At 33.5% G+C, this 27,920-nt stretch overlaps 1 protein-coding gene across 3 annotated transcripts in view; it reads right to left on the bottom strand.

Annotated features, from left to right (window-relative positions):
- The window catches only part of dlg1 (MAGUK family member discs large 1), a 298,752-nt gene that overhangs the window by 192,208 nt on the left and 78,624 nt on the right, over positions 1–27,920 (bottom strand). For all 3 annotated transcript variants that reach the window (XM_090168259.1, XM_090168260.1, XM_090168261.1), the window contains exon 3: positions 365–504. In XM_090168259.1, the coding sequence (XP_090024385.1) occupies positions 365–504 (140 nt within the window). The remainder of the gene's footprint in view (positions 1–364; positions 505–27,920) is intronic.

Raw genomic sequence — 27,920 nt, 5'->3', positions numbered from 1 at the left:
GATTTTTAGATTAATTTTTTAAATTCCCTGATTCTTAAATATTTTTTTTTAATTCCCTGATTTTTAGATTATTTTTTTAAAATTCCCTGTCTTTTGATTATTTTCCCTTAATTTTAGACCCATATTCAAATTCCCTGACTTTCCCTGAATCTTTGTTTCAGTTTTTTTATAATTGCCTGACATTTCCCTGATTTTTAGACAAATTGTTCAAAATTCCCCGACTTTTAGACAAATTGTTCAAAATTCCCCGACTTTTAGACCCATTTTAAATTTCCTGGCAACCCTGCTATCAGGGGGGGGGGGAGAGAGAGTAGCGAGCAAAAGCACTTCTTTACACACACAAAAAGGCGGAACTAGATCCTACCTCATTATTAGTGAGACTATGGCCTCCCGTCAACGGTGGGCTATTTTCCCATTTGCAGGCGATTTGTAAGGTCTCTGCCGTTTTCTGTTGAATACTCTTTGTGTCATCCAGCAACGTTATTTCGTAAAATTCTTGAATATCTGCCCAAAAGAAAAGAGATCATATCACGTTAGATTCCATTCGAAAAATCGGTTTTCTTAGTAAGTGAAAAATAGGTCAAAACAGCTGTATTCCAATCACTATAAATTAATTTTTAGATAGTCTACACTCCATATATTGTACAGGGTGTTTCAAAAGGTGATGGAAAAATTTTAAGGAGTTGTAGGGTGTGAGTTGAGAAGTATGTGTGTTTTCCCCCCTTTTCCAACGATGAGTTAAAAGAGCGCCAGAGAGCTTCAAAGTGTGGCCTACTAGCCCCTGGAATTAGGCTGGAACAAGCGCAAAACCAAGCAGCAGGGACATAAAATACTGTTTAAGTTTACTTTTTTTACGCTGGTTACTTCGAATTGTTAAAGTCCTTTTTTACCTATCACACGAACCCAAACTTTAATGTTCGCATTTCCCTGCTGCTTGGTTTGGCGCTTGTTGCAGCCTACTTAAAGGGGCTAGTACGCCACACTTTGAAGCTCTCTGTCGCTCTTGCCTTTGGTCTTAGACATGTTTGGTACACTGTACAGGGTTATTTGAAAAATTGAAGGGGTCTACCATAAAGATTGCTTTGCAGGTTATATCCCCTTTCATATTTAAGGTTGGAATTAATTTTCCATATTCAAATTCCCACATTTTCCCCTGCTTTTCCCGATAATTTTAAGAATTAAACAATTTTTAACTTCATATTTTGCTTTTATCAGAAGTTAATGAATTTACTTAACCTTTACACTAAAATACCAACTACAAAAAACTTATTGCAACGTTTAAAAACTATTTTAATTAGATAAATTTAAATTACTCGACTTTTTAAAATGTCTCAAAATTTACAGATTTTTCCCTGAATATTTAGACTTATTTTAAAATTCCCTGGCTTTTACGAATTCTCAAAATTCTGAGAATTTTTTTCTTAATTTGTAGGCTTATTTTGAAACCACCTAACTTTTCCGTCAATATTTAGGCCTATATTTAAATTACCAAACTTTTCCACGAATGTTTAGGCTTACTTGTATATTATCTGCCCGCTCAATTTCACACTTAGTTACGTGTTAGAATGTACTCCTAATAACCGAACTATTACCTAAAATCATTAGATCCTATTAAATCAATTCTTCGTAAAACAGGGTTCGTACAAAATTTCCGGAATAAAATTCCCTGACCTTTCCAGGTTTTCCCTGACTAAATTGCCAAATTTCCCTGACCATTTTTGTAGAATAAATTTATGTTTTGAGGTAAAATCTTGAAAAATGTTAATTATGTATTTTTAAGACATTTTTCAAAACTTTATTTTCCAGATTTTTTTTGGGGTCATTTTAAAATTCCCTTACTATTTCGGACCATTTTAAATTTCCCTGACTATTCCCTGACCATTGGGAAACATTTTCAAATTCCCTGACTTTTCCCTGACCTTTTGGAAACATTTTCAAATTCCCTGACTTCTCCAGGTTTTCCAGGTATTCCAGGTCGTGTACTAACCCTGTAAAACTGGCGAAACACGAATATTTACTAAATTTCACAAGCATTTTTAAACTTTCCAACTAATTTAGTATACCCCTTTCAACATGTACAAATAGTCCCGGTCATAAACATCAAAAGACAAATTCCCGGAAAACGCGCTCCGAAAATGTATATTTGCTTTTCCAAAATTGACGATCCCTTTTTGCAACTGAGTTAAAACTTCTCTATAGGATCAAGCGCGTAACGAATAGAGGGAAAGCTAACTAACGGGGGAGTGTGTAAAAATTGTAATTACGCTACTCGCAATCACGAGAAACTAACCAAATTTACAAAAGCACAAAACCAATATACATAGGAATCGAGATAAAAAGAGTAACCGCTCAAAATGGGCAAAAGCACGAAATACCGCTATATATTATTCACAATCCGTGGGGAAAATCAGTTGGGTTCTCTATAAAATATGAAAGTACTAGGGCCAACAGAGGGGAAGGGGCCATCGGGATCAGACGGACCAAACCTCGCGGGAAATTATGATCGGAAAACCTTCAACCGGAGGAGTAAGGAGGCTCAGGTAAAATGAGATGCGTCGATGAACGTTCGGTGGAGTGGGGAACCCTGCCTTTCGTACGTGCCTTCACGTTAACCCGACGTTCCACCAATCCTTCGTCGATCTTCCGAAGCCATGCCCGCGTCAGTATAACGGGACGATGCCAGATTGGAAACTCCCACCAAAATGGTGCGGAGATTTTGTTTTCCAAAAGGGATTTTCTATAGATCGAAGCCCCGCGGACGCAGCTCGCACCATTCTCCCCGCCCTGGACGTGGCTTAGTTCTAAGCCTAGGCCATACTGAAAGGTAGCTGCAATTTAGACGCGGAAATATAGATGGGATGATTACGGGAAACCTTTTTACCTCCGTCACCCGAGAGCTCGCGACTGAAAAGACTCGTTTTGCCGCCTGTCCCCCTCGGGGACTTTTTACCATTGAAACCAAGGCTTAGTAAAAATGATTAACAATTAAGCGGGGTGTTAGCTTCGCGCGCTGAAATTGGCCATCGCGTTGTGTCATTTTCTCCGCTACCATAACGGGTATAAACACTTTTTTTTTAACTCTTACTCTTTTGGCCCCAAAATTGTAATTTGTACTAAGGTTGTCGCCATTTGGCCGGCCGTCATAGATGGCGCTAGCTTTCCTTTCTCGACAGTTTAGTTTCGATCGATTTGTTTTGAAAGCAAAGTCGAGTTTGTTTTAAAGTTTACGCAATAACGTTAGACGTTAGCGGACTACAGAAATGTTGTTGTACAGTCCCGATCAAAAGTTTCTACCAGTTTTCTCTTGGGAGTCATTTGGTTTCTATTTTATGTAGCGAACTGACTGGGGGCTTTTTGGAAAGGAATATCTTCACGAAAATAATGTGCAGTGAAAAATAATGCGCTGACACTTTTTGGTTGTAGGCCTATAAGAAATAGTTACGACGAAAAAGATGAAAATTAACCCTAATTTCACTTTTAAGGCAAGTGACGGCTCGACGCGAAGTATTTTTTTTTCCAATAGATGTCGCTAGCGCCGAAATAAACAAGGAGGTACTTATAGGTACCCCTCGCGTTGATTGGCTCGTTTGTAAATTGGTCAATAAGATAAATTACTGCAATTATAAACAATATTTTTACACAGGATATATAATTGCGGTTAAAGTCCACTAAATAAAGTATATTTAAATAAAAATTTACAACGATTACCGGTACACTATTAAAGAAGTTTTTATAAATAAAATTAAAATCGCGTTACATGGAGTGTACGCCGCCGTTTTCAAACTCTTCATTTGACTTTGTGGAGCCGAAACATGTAACGCGATTTTATAGTGTACGGGTAATCGTTGTAAATATTTATTTTAATTACTTAGTTTACACTAGTTTAGAGTATTGATTACGTCAGAAATAGAGTATAAGTTGTCTAACTATAATTCTCTACAATGGCTCTCTGACGACCTTATCATATTTTGGCTATTTTTAATTTTAGCTTCCTTTTCCATTAATAGATGGCACCACGCTCTCCAGTAAAGACGCGTTTTTCGAAGAATCGGCTAGATTCATGGCCATCTCGAATAACAGTGGCCTTTTCATAATACAGGTGGCCCTGATAGAGCCGCCACTTACTTTAACTGAAACAAGAGCAATTAAATTAAATTAGGGTTGATTTTCATATTTTTCGTCGTCACTATGTCTTCAATAACTTTTAAAGTTCGAATCCGATTTGCAAAATGGAACTAGATTTAGTTTCGGATTGTGATCACGCGTCGAACTAGCATGATCGAAGGTTAGTGAATTCAGCTTTTGATAATAAAATAATCTAATTAGTTTTAATGTGACTAAATAAAATAAATACGGAATAGTTATTTCAATTATTCTAACACTTGTTGTAATTTCGGGGTAGGTACATTTGTTCGAATTTCAATCGTCCGAACGGCGGAACAAATGTTCGAATTTCATTCGTCCGAACCGCCGAAATAACAAATGTTTCAATGGTTCGAATAGTTGATTTTATAAAATGTCTTTACGCTTGCCCAACTTGTTGAAATGTTGCCCTGGAACAGTTCAGCCAATGCCTAAGAAGGAGTTCATAAGCTCTTTAGTGGGAACGGATCCACAGCTGAAGCGGGGAGGCAACATTTCAACAAGATGGCCAAGGTTATTTTATAAAAAGAACTATTGGACAACTTGTGAATCGGTAGCATCACTTGTCCGAATTCTGTCGCTAAATTAGCATTTCTTATTGCTGTTTTTTTTTAATTTCAAAATAAAATGAAATGTAAAATATTTCAATAATAAACGGATATAAGCATTATAATATCTAATCATTTTATCCTATTATGTCCATTTTTTCTTTGGCCGATATAGTAAGTGGGAATTGCGTTGAATGTTGTGGATATTTTAGGTTAGGTTAGGTTCACGTTAATGTTACTATTTTCTTATATTAACAATATTAAAAAAAAACAACCAATTCCTAATGTTCGAAAAAACGGACAAACGATTATTCGAACAAATGAGATTCGCCAGTAAAGTTAACATAAATTGAACGACTAAACCACCAACAAAAGTTGTGATAAATTTTTCGGGCAAATGAAATACGTTTTCGGACATACGATCCTGTTTTCCGGCATTCGGACATTTGTACCACCGTTCGGACGAATGAAATTCGAACAAATGTACCCAAATCGTAATTTCAACAAACTCTACAGGAGGAGTTTTTGAATGACCTTAAAGACATGATTCAAGGTCATTAAAATTAAAATTAAAAAAAACTTTCAGTTATTTGTCATCTTTCGTTATTTAGTGGACACCCTGTATAATCAGTGTTACCTAATTGTCACCTTTTTAGAATAAAGTCCATGTCAGTGGCAAAAATTGGCAAATAGTGACTAATAATCAGTAAATTCATTTAAATGATGCAAATTATATCTTTCAGATATGTAGCATCACTTACATGTGAGATAATGTTTCAATTTTTCACAAAAAACCTTTAAAAACACCTTAAAGATTTATAGCACACGAATTCCAACTCAGGAAAAACCGTTGAAAAATAGCCCAAAGAAATAACTAGATTGGGATATAATTGAGTTTCTAGCCCAAAACCTGGCAACTAATCAAGTATATTTGTCTAAAATAGCACAAATATATTTTTTATTTGGTATGTTTTTTTATTTTTATTAAGATTTATTATTGGCCTATATTTGCCATATTAGCCAGTAAAAGTATTATTCGCCAACGCGGTATTTACCACTTTTTGCCACATTATTTGACCCTTGACATTTACCACTTCGGAACACTGTGTATAATTGATTCATTTTATCGTGATATCATTTGGTAGTGGTTTTCCTATTTCCGGCTTTGCCTCCGCCCAAAAGGTGCTAGCATATTATTTTCGTGCAGGTATTCTTTTCAAAAAGCCCCCCAGTTGGTTCTCTACATAAAATAGAAACAAAATGGCTTCTAAGAGAAAACGGCCAGAAACTTTTGATCGGGACTGTACATAAATCTATACGATAATATACTATACTAAGGAGTTTGTTTTTGAATTGGGTGGCGTTAAACCAACTGAAATTACTGTTTAACATATTAAAGGGAGTATAAAGTTCGTACTAAATTCAAATGCCCGCCACTAGGTTTAACAGGAGCCTGGATAGCTGGTGCTACTTACGTTACAAATTGTAGCGTCTAAGCAAACGATTTTTCGCTTTAAGCTCCATTTCCACGCTCGTCAGTAGCGGGTGAAACACTTAAATTTCGCTTACGCTCCAAGAATTTTCATTTTCTGTTTCAGATATTGATATTGGAAAACTCGTGCAATTTGAAACCCTCCATTTCTAGTGTTAAGCTCTATTTTCACGCTAGTAATGGCTGCGAATTTTGAGGTTATTTAGCCGTTATAATCGGAGCTGTTGATTTCATTTAAAAAAAAAACTAAAATCGTTTAATTATATTGAAATCGTATTTTTAATGCTTTGAATCAATTATTTTAGATTTATTGATTTATTTAACGTTGTATTTATCTTTTTCTTTAAAAATTACTCATTTAATTTGTAGTGTTGTTGATTTTCCAGAAAAATAAAATGCGGAAAAATTTCCAGAAAATTTTCCGCAAATCGGAAAAATAAAAAAATGAAACTTAAATTACTTTTTAAGGGTTTTTAATGTTTTTAACTTTTTATCGATGTAAAATGTGCAATATCAGTAAACATACTAAAACCATTAGTAGTGTTACATTGTTAATCAGTTTAAACTACTCTAGAGGTTTAGTTTTACTTTTAGATTAGAAAAAATGAGGCGAAAATGCCGCTTTATTTAAATTTGCAAACAATATATTAGACTAATCATGGAATTAAAACTTTATTTTTTTCGGAAAAATACGGAAACTTTTCCGGAAAAAAAGCCCTCGGTCATTTTCCGGAAAAGTTTCCGAGCGGAAATTTTCCGACTTACAACACTAGTAATTTGAGTAGAACGCAGGGCCCCCACTCAAATCTTCAATTTTTTTATAGGAAAAATAGGATTATATTTATAAAAATATAGGACTTTATAGGACTATTGTTAAAAAATTATAGGATTTTATAGGACTATATAGGCTATTTAATTTACTAACTTTATGCATTTAAAAACTAAATCTATATTTAGAGAAATAAATCTTTGATTTTCACTTAAAACATTTAAACTAGTTAACCATTTTATCACAAAAATATACTAGTAGCTAACCATGTTAACATTAACAAAAGTATAGACTAGAATGACTTGGTATAGGAATTTATCCTATAGCTAATTCTAGCAATTTAACTGACGAGGAGACTACCCGAGGTGAAAATCACCGATTTTATTGAAACTAGGTGGGTCTGTAGACCTTATGGTAACATGAAATTTCACCAAGGGAAAAATTGCAATGGGCATTAGTTTTGCCCTGGCAACCGAAAATGTTTTTGACAACACAGTATGTATATTTTCTCATTGAAAATAACATGGGAATCTGAGCACTTCTAAGGGTACCCCCCCCCCCCTGTGAAAAATTTTAAAAAAATTTCAAATTTCAAAACCAAAAAAATAGATCAAAATTGACAAATGAAATGAATTTTATGATATTTTGATGAATTTTGGTCAATTTGATCAAAATATGTAAAAATTGATCAATTGTTATTTTCAATGGGACAATATACAGACTTTGTTGTCAAAAACATTTTCGGTTGCCATGGCAACTTTTCCCTTGGTCAAATTTCATTTTACCATAAGGTCTACATACCCACCTAGTTTCAACAAAATCGGTGATTATCACCTCGGGTAGTCTCCTCGTGAGTGGCTGGATTTGAAATGGGCAAAATATCCAAATTATAGGATTTTATAGGACTTGGGCGGGATTTTGCTAAAAACATAGGATGTTATAGGACATTTTTGAAAATATAGGACCTCTGGGGTCCCTGGTAGAACGGTAATTTAAATTAAAATTTAAATTAAATTTAATTACGATTTAAAAACCAAATTTAATTTTGTTTGCTCTGAATTGCCAATGTTAAACAGCATTGCTTTGTACATTTTCATGAAACAATGAAGTATCTTAGGTAATTTAAATGAAATTGATTTAAGTCCGACAACCCCGAATACAATTTTAACGCAGTTAAAAGTTAAGAATATGCGCGTTTTAATTTGGATAAAAAATGACCTATAATACTATTAGCCTATAACCTCTAAGTTTGAAACGCGCATAGCGCCCTTTGTACCACCACTGGACGGGCGAAAAAGAAGAAATCAGGCGATAGTATTGGCACCTGGTAGAGATAAATTGAAGCTTCTTCCTTCCCCCGTTCTCTCTACGCACCTCTTTTTTACCAAAGCAGCTGGTATCATGCATTGCGGGACGCGTTACGTTTCTATTTTCCGCCACCGGGTGGATTTAGCGCTGTACTTTGGACAGTCGTTAGCTTGAACCAACACTGCCTTTCAATTCAAACTAAAGGTTGATAGGCTTATGATAATACTAATAAGGTCTAATTCAGGGTGCTGGTGTCTACGGAATATTTTTAATTCCTTTAAAGGAATTAAAAGAAATTTATCAGTGAAATATAGGAAAAATATATAGGAGGGAAATTGGGGAAAAAAGAAAGAAATAGGAGAAAATTAATTGTACAATAAGAGAAAACGGTTTTAAAAATTATTTAAAGGGGGAATAAAATTCGAAAATAAAGTTGATAACCGATAGAAATAGTCTAAAACTATCGGCAAACAGTGTTGGAAATAAGCATCTTTAAAAACTACGACAATATGAAGACTTCTAAGGGTAAAATATCAACTATTTTAATTTCTTCAGACGTTTGAGTTAAAATATAGGGTATTATAGGAAATTTAATGAAATTAAAGGAAAAAAGGAAATAGTTAAATTTTAAGAAAAAAGGAAATAGTTAAAGTATAAGAAAAAAGGAAATAGTTAAATTATAAGAAAAAAGGAAATACGTTAAATTTTGGGGAAAAGGAAATAAGTCAAATTATAGGAAAAGGGGAAATACGTTAAATTATAGGAAAAAGGAAATACGTTAAATTATAGGAAAAGGGGAAATACGTTAAATTATAGGAAAAAGGAAATACGTTAAATTATAGGAAAAAAGAAATACGTTAAATTATATGAAAAAGGAAATACGTTAAATTATAGGGAAAAAGGAAATACGTTAAATTATAGGAAAAAGGAAATACGTTAAATTATAGGAAAAAGGAAATACGTTAAATTATAGGAAAAAGAAATGTTAAATGATAGGAAAAGGGAAATACGTTAAATTATAGGAAAATGGGAAATATGTTAAAGTATAGGAAAAAAGGAAATACGTTAAATTATAGGAAAAAGAAATACGTTAAATTATAGGAAAAAGAAATACGTTAAATGATAGGAAAAGGGAAATACGTTAAATTATAGGAAAAAAGGAAATACGTTAAATTATAGGAAAAAAGGAAATACGTTAAATTATAGCAAAAAATAGGAAATATAGGAATTATGGTCACCCTGCTACTCTTTAGTACAAAAGTATCACTCCTACCTCAGTACCATATGGATTATTAATTAAAACGAAAAAATGCATTAAAATTCAAGCGGCATTTTAAATTCAGTTAAGACTAGGTCTGATAGGGGAGGTTTAATTCTGTACGAGAAACTAGAGATTTACGGCGGTAAACTTGGTAATAACACGGGTTAAGACGTATACGCGAAGCGCTCCCTAGCGCCGGCGGTGCTTATTAAACTTTTAAATCAGGTAAAACGACCGAGCTTTCGCAAAAATGGCATTTCTAAATCGTAAATTTGGAAGAAGCGTAAATCCGACTTTGGTCGAGGAGTAAGTTGTCAATGGAAAACTCTAACAACCTGCCGATCAAAACGACTGAGGCAAATTCAAACAATTACGCCTAAATTTAAAGTCACTTAATTATATAAAACAATTTTAAATTGAGTACTTAAAAGTAAACAGCACAATGCCTAAGGAACAATTACTTTCAAAGCGTCATAGATCCGAGTTGGTGCCAACTTGCTCTTCGACCAAGTTTCCCGAAGGAATTATAAGCTTAAGAAATAGCGGCAATAGTTGAAATTGTGGAAATATCTCAAGAAGCAGACTCGGAAAATTATAATTTCTAAACAGGGCGGCGCTCTAAAGCTATTTCTATAATATACAAAAGGTATTTTTCAAAGAGGGGGTTTCCCAAGGAGTAACTTTGAACCAACCTCCTACACCCACTACCTTAATATACCACCGCCAAAATGATAGACTGACGTTTTGTTTACACTTTAAAACATCCACGAGAGATGGCGCTTTTAATACATTAAAATTGCGGGGAAATGAGCTGGTAGAAGGCGCGATGTAGAACTCACTACTCGGCTTGATCTCTCAGGAGAAAGGCGAAAAGACGCGAAGCTTAACGTCGAGCTCAGCTTGACAGTGGCGTCGAACTCGCGAAGGGGGTACAGTTTGCGCGTCGCGACTAAGAGGTAAGATGGAACTCCGAAACGGGCGAAAATTACAGGATGAAGGCTGGATAACGTGAAGTGTTCGGAGAAGACGTGCGAGGCGAAATATCGACCAAGGCTTAGTACTCGTTCATCCCCCCCTTACCACGGCGCTATCGTAATAAACTGGGGGAAAGAAACGTCTAATGTAGAGGGATTTACCAAGATATCTTGATAGTGATGAGAAAAGCGTATCAGAGCGCGTTTAACGCTGACAAGTAGTGACTAAGTGTCTGTTCCGTAACATACCAGTAAAGAGTAGAAAGAAAAACAACCATTACGAAGAAACAAAAACCCTTTGAGCACCGGCGGATGGAAGGGAAATAATCAGAAGCCTCTAGCTTATTTAAAACGATTCCTGGCGAAACCAGACACACTTGCGCGGAAAAGATAACTAAAAGGCTTACACCAACCCAAAAAGAAAGCGCTGAGAGATATCGCAAACCAACGACGTGGTAGAAAGCCCCTGGCATAGACTACGCATAGAAGGATTATAAAATGAAAATATTTAAGTAAGCCTTAGTAGACATTAAATAACGCCATCTAGTTACACAAAATGAAATAAAAGAAAATAACTATCTTAGTTCCAAAACCAGGTAACTTGAGAGAAATTTGGTCATTCTCCCTAAAAAAAAGTTAAAATAGACCCTTTACAGGTTTTCCAGTTTATTCGCATTCGATTTTCCCCCGACTAAATGAACAGATTTCGCCCGACTAAATGAACAGATTTTCCCCCACTATATCCACAGATTTTTTCTGATTTTTAGACTCATTATCAAATTCCCTGACTTTCAGACTGATAATCAAAATCAATGTCTTTAAAGCAAGTGGTGGCTCCTATCTAGTTGCATTCGCTCGCACTAGATGTCGTTAGCGTGTTAAAAAAAAAACAAAAAATTTAACTGGAGGAATATTAACCTTGATGGCAAAAAACGGCGGTAGTATGAGGGGCGTTTGATAAAAAACTCTTGTATCCTGATCGGAAATACTAGTTGTTTGCGTAATCAGTAGGTTTGATTATATTCAGCTTTTTTGTCTTCTCATTATCTTAGTGTAGTTTATATTTTTTTGTGACTTCAGATATATTATAATTATTTAAATTTTCCTGTTAATTTGACAAAGACCTACGGGTCGAAATCTTAATTTTTAAAAATCTTTAACAAATATCTATGTGATTTAAATTGATTTTAATTATATATTTCCGTGGATCAAAATTAAAATTTTAATGTTTATAATAAAAATAGGTTGAGTAAGCATCAAAATCTAGCCTACGTGGTAAATTGGGAGTTTCTTTCGTTGATTGGCATTTCGGAATCACGTGATTATTAACTTATTAAACACGTGGTTTCGAGAAGCCAATAGATGGCAGACCACTCGCCTTTCGTTTTCGGTCCCCGGAAGGTGCTGCCACCTAGAAGCGCTTTTACAAGCATTTTTGGAAACTTTTTTTTATTTTTTTTTGCTTTCAGACTCGCTATCAAATTCCCCGACTTTCAGACTCGCTATCAAATTCCCCGACTTTCAGACTCGCTATCAAATTCCCCGACTTTCAGACTCGCTATCAAATTCGCCGACTTTCAGACTCGCTATCAAATTCGCGTACTTTCGGACTCGCTATCAAATTCGCGTACTTTCAGACTCGCTATCAAATTCGCGTACTTTCAGACTCGCTATCAAATTCCCCGACTTTCAGACTCGCTATCAAATTCCCCGACTTTCAGACTCGCTATCAAATTCCCCGACTTTCAGACTCGCTATCAAATTCGCCGACTTTCAGACTCGCTATCAAATTCGCGTACTTTCAGACTCGCTATCAAATTCGCGTACTTTCAGACTCGCTATCAAATTCGCGTACTTTCAGACTCGCTATCAAATTCCCCGACTTTCAGACTCGCTATCAAATTCCCCGACTTTCAGACTCGCTATCAAATTCCCCGACTTTCAGACTCGCTATCAAATTCCCCGACTTTCAGACTCGCTATCAAATTCCCCGACTTTCAGACTCGCTATCAAATTCCCCGACTTTCAGACTCGCTATCAAATTTCCTGACTTTCAGACTCGCTATCAAATTTCCCGACTTTCAGACTCGCTATCAAATTTCCCGACTTTCAGACTCCCTATCAAATTTCCCGACTTTTCCAGGTATTTCAGGTACTATGGCAACCCTGCTATATAGTTACAAAGTTATGTTTTTTTTATTTTTTGAGTTAAAATTGGATAACATCTTTCTTTAATTTAAATAATTATTTACCCAAATTTAATGTTTTCAGATATTTGTTTTTGGTACAAAGATCTTCAAATTAAACCATGGACAGTTAATTAAGAGGACAGGTTTTCGATACCCTTCCACATTGCATTTTATTTCTCCCCGCGTATCAATCAGCTCGAGAGACACCGAGGGTGTCTTGCAAGGTCGTTTGTGCCACGTGATCTTAAAATTTCAAAATGGCAATCTAATGCGGTTGATATTGTTACGTAATTCTTTGCGCTTTATATTTTAGTAATTTTTAATTTTTGTTTTATAATTCAATAAAAACTATCAACTGATATTTAGTACATCATATTTAATCTATGAAAACGTGAAAAAATACCTTTTGGCGTAAAAATGTACTTCGTGTTTATATTTTTTCTTTTTTTCGAACTGTATCGTCCACTCTTAGCGATACTTGTTTTTTTTTTTTTTCAAATAACCTTGGACGGCTCCCTTAGTGTGATTGGCTTACGGGGGCTAAAAACCAGGCTTTTTACCGATCCTCTAAAATCTACTATCCATGATTAAACTAAAATGGTTTAAAATGTTAATACTCTGATAAAAGATTTCGCAAGAAGGTAATAAATGAACTATTTCTAAGAGTCCATTGAGATTTCCCGCGAAGACACCCTTTGGAAAATTCCGGGACCGGGACCGGGCCCGGGACGAAGAAGTAGCCTCCCTAAATCTAGCTTTCTTATTTCCCGGGATATTAGCGATTGATTGAAGTCCTAATTGTCCTTTTCATTAGGCGCGGCCGCGCACAGCCAACAGCAAGAATGGTTATTATCGCGAAAAACCCCTAATTTACGAACGTACACTGTCCACCCGAAGACCGTTAACTTGGATGACCTTCTTCGTTTCCGCCCTCGCTGCCTGTACCCTTTCATTCGCCTTGAAAGGAAGTGGCAGCTGTCTAATTGATAGAAAGCAACCTCCTTTCTTAGAACGCGCTAAAAGTATCTTTCGCAAAGAAATAAGCCACGTTTGTGCAACTTCCGGTTGGGTAAGTCAATTCGTCTGTACTTCTTTTTTTTTCGGTTTCTTCAGAAATGTATTTATTACGAATTCATAGTTTATTTATTTATTTCTTATCAATAATACCGCTTCTAGTACTATTTCTTACTAATAATACCGCCTCTAGTACTATTTCTTACTAATAACCTCGCTTCTAGTACTATTTCTTACTAATAACCTCGCTTCTAGTACTATTTCTTACTAATAACCTCGCTTCTAGTACTATTTCTTACTAATAACCTCGTTTCTAGTACTATTTCTTACTAATAACCTCGTTTCTAGTACTATTTCTTACTAATAACCTCGCTTCTAGTACTATTTCTTACTAATAACCTCGCTTCTAATACTATTTCTTACTAATAACCTCGCTTCTAGTACTATTTCTTACTAATAACCTCGCTTCTAGTACTATTTCTTACTAATAACCTCGCTTCTAGTACTATTTCTTACTAATAACCTCGCTTCTAGTACTATTTCTTACTAATAACCTCGCTTCTAGTACTATTTCTTACTAATATTACTACTTTTAGCATTACAATCGCACGAGAAAGAGACAGCCTTGTACATACAGTTAAAATAAAATCAAATTAAAATTAAAATTGCGCAATAATTATTTTTCCTTATTTATAATAGATTACGAGGCAAAGGAATGATGAGACGTATTCCATGAAAGCCACGAATGCGGAACACAGACTATAAATTGCAAATAAAAATATTATAAAAATTATATTTTTAAATAGGGTATTCGATTTAAAATGTATCAAAATCGAATAATACATTAGTTTCAGAACAAACTTTACATAATACTAAATTAAAACAATTTGATACTTCGTGTTATCGATTATGTATTTATTCCTTTACTTTTAGGTCCTAAAAACGCGGGGTTGGCAAAAAACCGGCGTTTTAAAAATTTAACAATCCAGTATGGTTAAAACCAGTTAAAACTACTAATAAAAAAAGCTCAAATTTCCCGATTTCAAAAATACGTTTTTGGGAGTGACAGTACCTTTAAATTGTGAGGAATAGCAGACTTATTTACCTGCTTTTATACCCTAACATGGCAGATCCCCTAATTGCTTATATCTAGCTCTCATTACTTACGACAAAAAGTGAAGGTTAAGTTTTAGTTTTTGCAATTTTTCTAATTCATTTCTCCATTTTTTTTAATAAAAAAAAGTGGTTTTAACCATGGATTTTACTCAGTGGTTAAATCCGGATTAAGCCAGGGTGGCTTAATCCTGTCTTGGCTGGTTCTTGCCAACCCTGTAAAAAACGTACGTTTGGCAACGCGATTGATGGTTTAAGCATATACAGTGTTCCAACTGAAAAATAATTTTACAAAATCTAGTTTAGGCGAACTAAAACAAGACGTCACGGACATTTAAGTACACACAATCCTCCCGATGTATTAACTATATTTCAAATATTAAATTTAAATTTAAAAAAATTCCAATCAAGAGGAATTTTATCAAGAATTAATTTTTCGAGTTACCTGGTTTTGGAAATAAAGTAGCGAAACGAGAAAACTTTAAATTTAACTTATTTTTAGACAAAACGAATTTTTCGAGTTACCTGGTTCTGGAAATGAGGTAGCGAAACGCAAACACGTTAATTTAAATTAATTTTTAGACAAAACGAATTTTTCGAGTTACCTGGTTTAGGAAATAAGGTTAGTGAAACGCGAACGAGTTAGATGGCGCCACTATCAATTGGCCCAAAAATTAAATATGACAATAGTGCGTACGCGGGTTATGAAGTCCCACGAATTGGCCAGAAATCTCACTTAAAAATTAAAATTTCTTAATGCAACCGAAAACGTAGTTCAGTACTAACTAAATATATAATACTCAATCAAGTCGCTCTTAATTTAAAAAAAAGTATGTAGATGTAAATTCGAAAATAGTCCAAAATCACCAAAATGGGAAAATGCCCTACTTCCCGGGGACCCGATCTCATAAATGTTAACAATGCCGGCGAAGATATGATATTTCAGATCGATTGACGTATCATACCTCTAACGTACCGCGATAAATCGTGCGAAAACCGGTGTGAAACTAATACACACAAATCCCCTACGATTGTATTAAAACGATGTTTATTATTTTATATAGGAAATCTTAGGAAGGACTGATAAAATATCATTTTCAATAGTAAATTTCAGAAGGGGAATATATTATTGTGAAAAAAAATCTACCTTATCAGTAACATGTCCCTTATAAATCCAAAAGTTCCCAATACCACCCAGATATCATTCACGATGATAGAACGACATAACCCTTTTAATCAAAGCTAAGAAATGAGAAACTTGAAACACAATGTACAGTAACTGTTCTAGCTAGCAGAGTGCTAATCCCGAAAATTTATCAAATCCGAGATAAGAATTAACAGTTACACTATCATAGCTTTTCTTTCAATAACTTCAAGGTTGGCACTTTAATTTTTTTTAATAAAATTCAAATCAACAATTTTTTTTTAAACTGATTTTTTTTATTTGATTGAATTTATTGATTTTTATACAATAAATGGCTAATTTCCTGAACAATTAACGGATATTTTACCGTTATCGGTTAGCTAAACTTGAATTAAATGAAATCTTAATTAAATTTAATTACTATTTAATATTTTAGGTTGCTCAGATTTTCTATGAATTTTTATTTATTAAGAACCTATTTTTTGGCATTTTGTAAATTTCGGCCATTGAACTACATTTTGTGATTAGAATCAATGATTTTTTAAAAATAATAACTTGATTTAAATCAATGATTTTTTAAAAATAATAACTTGTTTTAAATCAATGATTTTTTAAAAATAATAACTCGATTTAAATCAATGATTTTTTAAAAATAATAACTTGATTTAAATCAATGATTTTTTAAAAATAATAGCTTGATTTAAATCAATGATTTATAAAAATAATAACTTGATTTAAATCAATTATTTTTTAAAAATAATAACTTGATTTAAATCATTGATTTTTTAAAAATAATAACTTGATTTAAATCATTGATTTTTTAAAAATAATAACTTGATTTAAATCATTGATTTTTTAAAAATAATAACTTGATTTAAATCATTGATTTTTTAAAAATAATAACTTGATTTAAATCAATGATTTTTTAAAAATAATAACTTGATTTAAATCAATGATTTTTAAAAATAATAACTTGATTTAAATCAATTTTTTAAAATAATAACTTGATTTAAATCAATTTTTTAAAATAATAACTTGATTTAAATCAATTTTTTAAAATAATAACTTGATTTAAATCAATTTTTTAAAATAATAACTTGATTTAAATCAATTTTTTAAAATAATAACTTGATTTAAATCAATTTTTTAAAATAATAACTTGTTTTAAATTAACTTGATTTAAATCAGCCAACTTTGTTCCCAAACAAGCAATACGGAATAATAATAATAATAATCAGCTGGGCTAATAATCTTCCTTCCCTAGAAACCAATAAATCATTAATTATAAAATGGGATACATGTGTCAAACGAAGCAATGCTTAAAAGTCGGACCAGGACTGTATTCAAGCGAACAGAGAATAGATAGCTCCTAGTGATTGCCGGAAGACTATTTTCCAGGAATAATGGAAACAGAGGCTATAGTGGCGACATCATATTATCTGTTAACCTGAATGTATTCTTGGTCAGACAAAAATAACGCGAAGCCTATCAACACTTAAAAAGATCTACAGCATTTGCAGAGCACGTCGGAGGAGAGCGTGGTGATCCTATCGACGTTCAAGAAGCATAATTCATTAATTAATAAAATATCAATGTAATCCCATTAAATTAAACACTAGAGTGCATAGAAATTGTAAAATTAAAAAAATCTAATCGCCTTATCAACACTCAGGATGGCCTTGGCCGAAAATCGCACACTGCCATAACTGCTTCTAAACAATTAAAATGAAAGTCTGCATTTCAAAAAATAGTAAAATGAATAAACGAAAAAAAAATAGTAAAATTAATAAACGAAAAAAAAATAGTAAAATGAATAAACGAAATAAAAATAGTAAAATGAATAAACGAAATAAAAATAGTAAAATGAATAAACGAAATAAAAATAGTAAAATGAATAAACGTAATAAAAATAGTAAAATGAATAAATGAAATAAAAAAATGGTAAAATGTAGAATGAAATAAAAAAAATATTAAAATGTAGAATGAAATAAAACTAGCAAACGAATGAAATAACTATAGTAAAACGAATTCCTAAAAATAGTAAAATGAATGCCTCTGTCTCGTAAACTCATAACATAACAGAGTAACATATTTCATACAAATACCATTAGGAAGGCGAATACCTTTCTCTGCGATAATACTATATACTTCTGTTAAAAGTAAAACAAATTACACGGATAATATACTTTTTAAATTATCTAAAGATATTTATATACCCTTTATAATTTTAAAAAACTTAATTTATAAAATTTGAACCAAGATAACCTTTACAACCCAAAAAAATAGGTTCTGACAAAGCATTAAAAATTGAAGAAATAAAACACTCAAGACTAATAGAGGGAAAAAAACTTAAATATTAATAATAAGCGACCGCCTCTCCAAAGTTCTCCTTCCAAAAAACTTCAGACCACACCTAAGGCGTTAGTGTCATGGACCATAGATCATATTGTGGTTAACCTATAGTCCACCCAAATGGACTTTATAGTTAGCGAATAATTAACGCGAAGCGAGACGACGGGTATAGTGTACGCGGCCCAAATCGAGATAGTTCTAGCGGGTAAGTTGGTAGAAGGCGAGCCAGGGAGGGTTCGGTATATAAGAGGCAGGCCAAAATGGGCAAAAATCACGTCAATTATTACCGCCTAAACTAGATGGGGTGAGTGTCGCTAAGTAGCCGCGCAACGAGGCCCGCTGGATGGCGCTGGATGCGGGGAAGAGGGAAAAACCACGTGACTAGGGGAGGGAATAAATGGGCCATAAATAATGATAATAAGTGCTCTAGTGGGGTCCAGATTAATCCGAGCCTCTGGTCATTTTCTTTAATGGGTTCCCCCTACCATACCCCCCCCCCCCGTAAGAACATTTTTGGACAGTCTGGAGAAATTAGAAACTCGCCTACGAGTATAGCCGAATGGGACGCCAAGTAAACGCGAAGGCCTAGCTATTTTTCGCGGTCGTTACATTTAAGCCTCATTTGGTCAAGTTAAAAGCGTCTGGTCGTCTTAAAAACGCGTATTTTAACTGGAATTCTTCTTGGCCGAATTTCGTCTCCCGAGAAATTATTGTCATAACTTGGAGATACCGCGGAACATTTACATTTTAACGTCTTAATTGATATGACTTTCTGACATTAGGATCGTAATTATAACTTTATCTGAGATAATCGCGAGGGAAGTTAACATTAAATCGAGTTAATTTTACACTAATTTGGTTTATAACGCTTGATATAGAAATTATAAATTATCATAAAAATTAAATAGAAAATTAAATATTTCTGCTACAGGGTTCGTACAAAATTTCCGGAATTAAATTTCCTGACATTTGCAGGCTTTTCCTAACCAAATTTCCAATGTTCTATTTTTTGACGTCCACACCTTGGCGATAAAAGCTTCAGCCAATCAGAAAACGCGTTCCCTCGATTTCTCCCGTCCGTCACTTATTAAGCCTAGGTCTTTAGAAAAGCGGCTCAGCCAACTTGACCAAGATACTGAAGTAAAGGTAATTATCTCACGAATAGAATCGTTTATTTATTGAAATTATCAACAGGAACATCCATTTGGTTCATTTTGAACCGATGTTTTATGTTAGGGCTAAAACATTACTAAAAACCCGCCCGAGTTGGTTTCAGCGTTTTTAAATTTTCGCGCTAAAGTGAGAACCTCTTCCCCAGCGACCGAAAAAACGCGTCTTTTTTCATTGCGCGAAAATTTTATTCGTCTCGAAAATTCGCCAAGTGGGAACTAGCCTTTATGCAGGCCCAGTTTGATTTTTTAAAAAAAATTTCAAAAATAATTAAATTGAAAAATATGGTTCATAAACAAAAATTCATTAGTCCTTGGAAAAAAGACTACGTTGAGACGATTCTGGAACTGTTTTTTAGCTTGTGTTAATAGTCGATTTTATAAAATAAAAAGTGGTCTTGCCCAAGTTTTTCAAATGTTACCACATTAAAACCAGAACGCCACGTTAGGTTATAAAAAGAACTATTAACCTGGGACTGTAGCTTATAGCTTCGGTGATATGTTGTTATACCATGGACCAAGAATCTAAGGGGACTCACCGTTCCCGATATTTTGACACGGTAGGCGTGGCCTAAATCGGAAGGCTTAATGAGGTACATCTGCCTATTTAAAGCGCCTCAAGAATTCTATTCATCTATCACTAAGAAAGGCTTAGTCGGGGCTTAGGCGACAGTACGTGCGAGATAGTTAGGTTAGGCTTAGTTCATTAATTTTTTCAGACAGGCTTAATCTCTATAAGGGACTAAAAATAAAAATTATTGGAGATTTTTTAATACCTGGAAATTCCGCACTACACCGTGGCGTTAGGCGAAGGTACGTGACTTTTGAAAGAAATTTGACAACATTATGGGTTTTCTTTAACTTGCTTGACTTTTGCCCTTGGACAGTCACGGGGCTTAGCTCTTACGTCATTGTTTCTTACTTTTCCAAGTCTACGAGAGCGTGCTAGACTACCCAGAAGGTTTTCAGATTTTTTAGCACGCGTTAAAATCAAGTTTCAGTATATTATATTTTACCGACGAAATAGTATTAGAAAATTAATATACGATTTTTTCGTCCCAAACGTGTTTTTAAATATTAAAGAAAATATGATAGGTAGCCAAATACTTTAAAAAAATATATTACATAGTTTTGTTAAAAATTATAACTCAGATGATAAAAAGTTAGTTTTTTAAACCCTAACATTAGCAGGTAAATAAATACTTATCTGGTTAGATATATCTTATATACTTCTGATTATACTACGAAACAAACCAAACATTTAATATTTCTACCTTTTCCCACACAGTCCCGAGGGGATTCGTGCGTATTAGTTTAGCGTACTGTGTCCGCCGCCGCCGCCGGTGTTTGCACGATTTCTCACGGTACGTTAGAAGAACGAAGACGTCAATCGATTGCAAATATCATGCCCCGACCGGCAGTGTTAACATTTGTGAGGTCGGGGTCCCGGAAGTGGGGCATTTGCCTGTTTTAGTCATTGTTGGCGATTTAAATTCCAAAAGCACGTAATTCAAAAAATTCGGTTCGTCTAAAAATTATTTTAATTAACGTGTTCGTTTTTCGCTACCTTATTTCCAAAGCCAGGTAACTAAAACAATTCGGTTTTTCCAAAATTAATTTTAAATAACGTGTTCGTGTTTCGCTACCTTATTTTAAAAACCACGTAACTCGAATAATCCATTTTCGATAAAATTTCTCTTGGGTACAAGATGATTCAAAATTTGTTCCAATTTAAATTTAATATTGAAAATATAGTTAATACATCCTGGGATTGTCTGTACTTAAATGTCCGTGACATCTTGTTTTTCCCTAAATTTCCTATAATTATTACCTTATTGATTCAGGTTTAACTGAGAAAGTTTTAAACTATTTAAATTTATATTACCTAAAAGGGACACAATATTTCATGACTTGTTTATAAAATTTTAAATAAAACAAAATTTAGTCATGAAATATCGTCTCTTTTATTAAATACAAATTTGAACATAGTAAACTTAAAAATTTGTTAAAATTTAATATTTAAAATATAGTTAATACATCGTGGAGATTGTGTGCACCATCTATCAAGAATCATTGCTATTATTACATAACAATACAGAAAATACCAAAACAATAAACACATGTAAACATCGTACTTCAAAAGTTACAGCCAAAAACGTAATCGACAAATTCCGAGTAGAAATTTACTACATTCTTAACACAATTATATTCAAATATATTTAAAATACACAGTAACAAACGACTTTTGATCACGCAAACCCAAACCATGTTTATCAATGAAAATAACCCGTTCGAACCTCAACAACACGCGTGATATTTATCGGTTACGTAACTTTAAATCAGCACTATTTCGTCAATGGAATTCCAAGGCTCAAATGTCCCTAATGGTTCTCTAAGGTGGACCCCGTGTAGTAGAGGGGGGGGGGGGGGGGGCGAACTGATAGTCTGAGCTAATGGAAGTTTCGCTCTCCCTTTTAAGGCCTTAAATACTCCTTTCCGTGCGCCGCGACCGACGCCCCCTGGCGAGAGAGGACGGAGAAATGAGAGGCCTAAAACGCCTCGAAATTAAAAATCTCGTGCTCCGTAACATCATTATTATAAACTACGGAAAAAATCTTAATAAGCATTGCTTAATGAATATTATTGATTCGGCGCTAGAGAGTGAAAGACTCGATTGAAAGCGGTAAGGACTAGGGGAGAAGGGGTACGGTTTGCGCTTTTCATTTCGGGGACGAATTAACCGGTGAGGAAGGGAAGCTTTGAAGAGGATTCAGCGCCACCTTATGTCCGAATATATTAAACCAAACGAAGGAGATTTCCGTCCTTAAAAGCGACATCTAGGTTTCGGTTTTGATATAGGATTTTTACTTTACGCTGTCTGTTTTAAGTTTTCTTCATTAATAAAAAGGATTTTAATTCATTAAATATTCTGAAGGCTCAAGATTTGAAAATTTTCACCGAGACAACTGAAGCATGTGTCAAGAGCCCTAAAACGTTTCAAAGAGAAAATCACAGTTGTGACTCGTCGAAAGAAAAATCTTAAAAGGTGGAATAATTAAACTAAAAATATACGTGTATTGTTTCTACAAAACTTCTAGTTGAACACATTTCAGTGAATATCATTTCAACAGCAAATGGGCAAAAATATATTTTTTAAAATAGAAAATTTTAACGTTTAGTATTTGACAAAACGTAGATTTCACCTTTGATACACAAACATGTCAAAGATTTTAAACCCGGTTAGCCTGATTTCTTTATAAAAAATTATTGATTTAAATCAAATGTATTTCAATAGAAGATTTTTTTAAATGCCAAAAATTGGTTGTAAAAAACTAAAATTAAAATTTTAAACAGTCAGTAAAATGGGCAAAAATATATTTTTTAAAATAGAAAATTTTAACGTTTAGTATTTGACAAAACGTAGATTTCACCTTTGATACACAAACATGTCAAAGATTTTAAACCCGGTTAGCCTGATTTCTTTATAAAAAATTATTGATTTAAATCAAATGTATTTCAATAGAAGATTTTTTTAAATGCCAAAAATTGGTTGTAAAAAACTAAAATTAAAATTTTAAACAGTCAGTAAAATGGGCAAAAATATATTTTTTAAAATAGAAAATTTTAACGTTTAGTATTTGACAAAACGTAGATTTCACCTTTGATACACAAACATGTCAAAGATTTTAAACCCGGTTAGCCTGATTTCTTTATAAAAAATTATTGATTTAAATCAAATGTATTTCAATAGAAGATTTTTTTAAATGCCAAAAATTGGTTGTAAAAAACTAAAATTAAAATTTTAAACAGTCAGTAAAATGGGCAAAAATATATTTTTTAAAATAGAAAATTTTAACGTTTAGTATTTGACAAAACGTAGATTTCACCTTTGATACACAAACATGTCAAAGATTTTAAACCCGGTTAGCCTGATTTCTTTATAAAAAATTATTGATTTAAATCAAATGTATTTCAATAGAAGATTTTTTTAAATGCCAAAAATTGGTTGTAAAAAACTAAAATTAAAATTTTAAACAGTCAGTAAAATGGGCAAAAATATATTTTTTAAAATAGAAAATTTTAACGTTTAGTATTTGACAAAACGTAGATTTCACCTTTGATACACAAACATGTCAAAGATTTTAAACCCGGTTAGCCTGATTTCTTTATAAAAAATTATTGATTTAAATCAAATGTATTTCAATAGAAGATTTTTTTAAATGCCAAAAATTGGTTGTAAAAAACTAAAATTAAAATTTTAAACAGTCAGTAAAATGGGCAAAAATATTTTTTTTAAATAGAAAACTTTAACGTTTAGTATTTGACAAAACGTAGATTTCACCTTTGATACACAAACATGTCAAAGATTTTAAACCCGGTTAGCCTGATTTCTTTATAAAAAATTATTGATTTAAATCAAATGTATTTCAATAGAAGATTTTTTTAAATGCCAAAATTTGGTTGTAAAAAACTAAAATTAAAATTTTAAACAGTCAGTAAAATATAATTAAGACCGGGTAAAAAAGATTTAATTGTTTAAAAATAAATGAAATTCAATAAGATAAAAACAAATCTAGTTCATTTAAAAAACTGATTAAATTAATTTTTATGGAAAAGAAACCAGTTTTTAACTATTCAGAGTTTATTATTATTTAACCTTTCGACTGTATTAAAGATTATTGAACTATTATCCCTATTTCACCAAATGTAGATCAAATACGCTTCGTCTTTCTTAAGAAGATTAAAGACTTAAAAGTAGAGTTGTAATTTTCCGGAAAAATAAAATGCGGAAAAAGTTGCAGAGAATTTTCCAGAAAATGTTCCGCAAATCGGAAAAATAAAACATTTAAACAAATTACTTTTTAAGAGTATTTTATGTTTTTAAATTTTTATCATTTTGTATATTTTCAATATTTATTTAAATTATATTTAGTTTTAAAACTTTCAGTTGGAAAAACGTTATACTTTTAACGTTTTTCCTAACTGGCAATCCGGTTTCATATTTTGATATTTTGTAGTCTGCTTATGTTTGTACCTGTTGGAAAAATTGTATTTTTCCTAATAATTTGAGGTTTCAAAATTTAATCTGGAAACACTCTAAATTTGCAGTGTGGTGTAAATGTGAGAAGTTAATGTTAAATTTTAGTAAAATAATTTATGGTTTATGACACATTTTTTTATAATTTTCTTGATGTAAACTTACTAAAAAAGGTGAGGTTAAGCTTTAGCTAGCTGTATAAGTATCTAGTTACTTTAGTTTAAAAAGCTGTTATTTTAGAGCTACGAAAAAATATAGCTTTGTATATGTAATTTCATTGCGACTGGTCAAGGATTCCACGTGATCCAAATTATCCTCTCCCCCTATCACAATTGCGCTGCATTTGTAGGGTAAGTGTGATCAGTAACAGAGTTAAATAAAATAATTAATATTTAAATAACTATTTATTGATATTAATTTTGATTGCGTAGTTGTGTAGGATTGTTTCCATATTAATGGTACAACATTCTTAAGAGGGTGCTTATTTTAGTTTAGGAGTATTTTCCAGGGTTCGAAAAAACGTTGTTTTTTGCCAAAAAGCCCAACCCAGTGGGTTTTTAATGGGTTTGTTTCATTTGGGTGGGTTTTTTACTTCAGTGTATTATTTCTATATTTGTATTATACGATATGGTTAAAAACTTTGAACTAAGATAAATAATAAATGAATTATCCTGCTAAATAAATTATATTTTCATCGTTCGGCCACGTTTGATCAAAACTAAGAAACCGACTCGGATCAGAAAAAGCAGAAAAGCTTTGAAAAGTATACAGATACTGCAAAGCTGAACCACAGGACTGGTTGAAGTACCAAGTTATAAGTTTCAAGTTAACAAGCCTGTTAACTTTATAAAGTTTGTATCACATTGCAATTAAGCCTAAGATATATATTAAAGTGGTCATTGCACATTGAACAAGTTGGTTTTTCATTTAAAATGTGAGATTTTAAAGTAAATTTTTAAGTGTGTTTTTGAGGTGGGCGAGTCCAAAAAAATTAACTGGGTTGGTTTGGGTCCGGTTTTTAGTTTTCGAACCTTGGTAATTTCAAGAAACCTCCCAAAAATATTTTGATCACACTTACCTCCATTGACCCAACATAAATTAATTTAAATAATACAGTTTATTTTTTTGTAAAGTTAATGTTTAAAAGCCAACTTCAAATTTTGGAGCAGGTGGGCAACCGTGAGAAGCTAACATTTGGGAGAGTACTTTCGAAAGGTCGTGCCCCCTTTCAACCCGTGTAGAGTTTCGTCAGTTCCAAAACTTCAAACAGTGGCCGATAAAAGGAAGCCCGCCTACTTGTTGCTAGCGAATTTAATCCGCACGATGGCGCCACTAGCGCCACTTTACCCCACTCTGCCGCGTCCCCCTATCGGAATTGAACCTTAATGGAAAAGCAAATTTCAACTTGACTATAGGGGACAGGAGCAGTGGACGAAATAAAAATGTCTCGATTTAAATGTCTCGGAAAATAAGGGAGTCAGGATAAAAAAAGGTCGTTAAAATCCCTCCCCACTTCGACAGTGGACGTGAAAGGGTGGAAACGCAATCTCAGTTTGCAGCGGGGGTGACAGGCGGGCAGCGGGGATCAACTCAGGCCCGCCATCAACCCCGCAAAAATTGAGACTGACAGCCCGTATAAGGAGAAGGCTATTTCTATAGGCAAGAATATTTTCGAGTTTAGAGGAGAATACGTAACCGTAACTATAGCCTATGTTTCCATGATATCCTATATACAGGGTGTTTGAAAAGCTCATGCAAAAATTTTAAGGAGTTGTAGGGGTTGAGTTGAGAAGTATGCCTGTTGTTTTCCCCATCTTCCTACGATGAGTTAAAAGAGCGCCAGAGAGCTTCCAAGTGTGGCCTACTAGCCCCTGGAAGTAGGCTGCAACAAGCGCAAAAACAAGCAGCAATTCTGGGGCGTTGGGGACAATTAAAAATTAAAACCTTTTCTAGTTAGTGCCAAATTTAAATTTTTATTCCCTCTTGCAAATTCATTCATATATGAGCTGTACGTATTGTAAATAGCTTTATTATTTGTCATATCCATCTTTTTGTTTTATTTCTCCAAATTCTAAAGTTTTTGGCCAAACTTATTCAAACGAAATTATTGTATAAAATATGTTTTTGACGATGGTTAATATAATTTTAAGTGTAACTTGTGAACCCATTTTATTGTTTCCTCCCGGTTATCAAAGGGATTTGTTCTTTAACAAAGACAGGGTCCATAGAATATTTCAAAAACAATTTTCCCTGATATTTCCAGGTTTTCCTCAGTAGTTTTGAAGATTTTCCAGGTGTACTTTTTAAAACAATAGGGTATCTAAAATGTTAAAAGCATTACTGTTACACTTTCTAATATAATATAATCAAGAATGAACGTATGAATTCAATACTAAGTAATAATTTCAGTAATACTAAAACAAATTGCACATAATTCGTAGTTCTCTTAATTATTTTCCCTGATTTCCCCGATTTTTCAGGAAAATTTTCATTTTCCCTGATATTTCCCTGGCTTTTTTGCTTTAAATAAATTTCACTGATATTTCCAGGTTTTCACTGATTTCCATGTTTGTATGAACCCTGAAAGAGTTAATAAATATTCATTCATTCATTCAGCACGGAAACGCGAACATTAAGGTTTGGGTTCGTGTGATAGGTAGAAAAGGACTTTGTAGACAAAACGAGGTAACCAGCGTAAAAAAGTAAACTTAAACAGTATTTAAAGTCCCTGCTGCTTGGTTTTGCGCTTGTTGCAGCCTACTTCCAGGGGCTAGTAGGCCACACGTTGAAGCTCTCTGGCGCTCTTTTAACTCATCGTAGTAACATGGGGAAAAAGCAGGCATACTTCTCAATTCACCTCCTACAACTCCTTACAATTTTTGCATAACCTTTTGAAACACCCTGTATATTTCCCCCACACCAGCAAAGAGGGGATAAATATTACGAGAGGAAAGGCTAAGGGGGTGTGGTTTTTCTTCCGGGAATCAATAGGCGAGCAGGCTACTGCTTGCGCATTCTCTGGTCACCGAAATACATTCTCGCTTCAGTATATAACCCCCCAAAAAAAGGGTATCTCAGTGAATCCGTAAAGAGAACCGAACCTGGCCTGTCGATATTTTCGGATGGCAAGTTGAAAGCAAGGGGTTATCTCGAAGTTCGCTCCTTAGAATCGAGAAGGGTTAAGTTTACTAACGTTTATTCTGGGGACTTTGGACAAGGTTACTTCGGAGTTATTTCCCCCGCTCCGGGTCGGGAGAAATTTTGACGTAGTCTCCGCGATGCCGTACACGGTTTCGTTTTAGGCGAGGTTTTACCGATAATTTTAAAGGCGAAGTTGAATATTTTTCCAAGTTAAATTCACCCAAACTGCAAAAAAAAAGATTTCTTTACTCCAAAGTTAAACATA

Source organism: Leiobunum rupestre, chromosome 3 (assembly GCF_980474605.1).
Source record: "Leiobunum rupestre chromosome 3, qqLeiRupe1.1.hap1, whole genome shotgun sequence".
NCBI lineage: Eukaryota > Metazoa > Arthropoda > Arachnida > Opiliones > Sclerosomatidae > Leiobunum > Leiobunum rupestre.
This window is presented reverse-complemented; position numbering and strand designations above follow the sequence as displayed.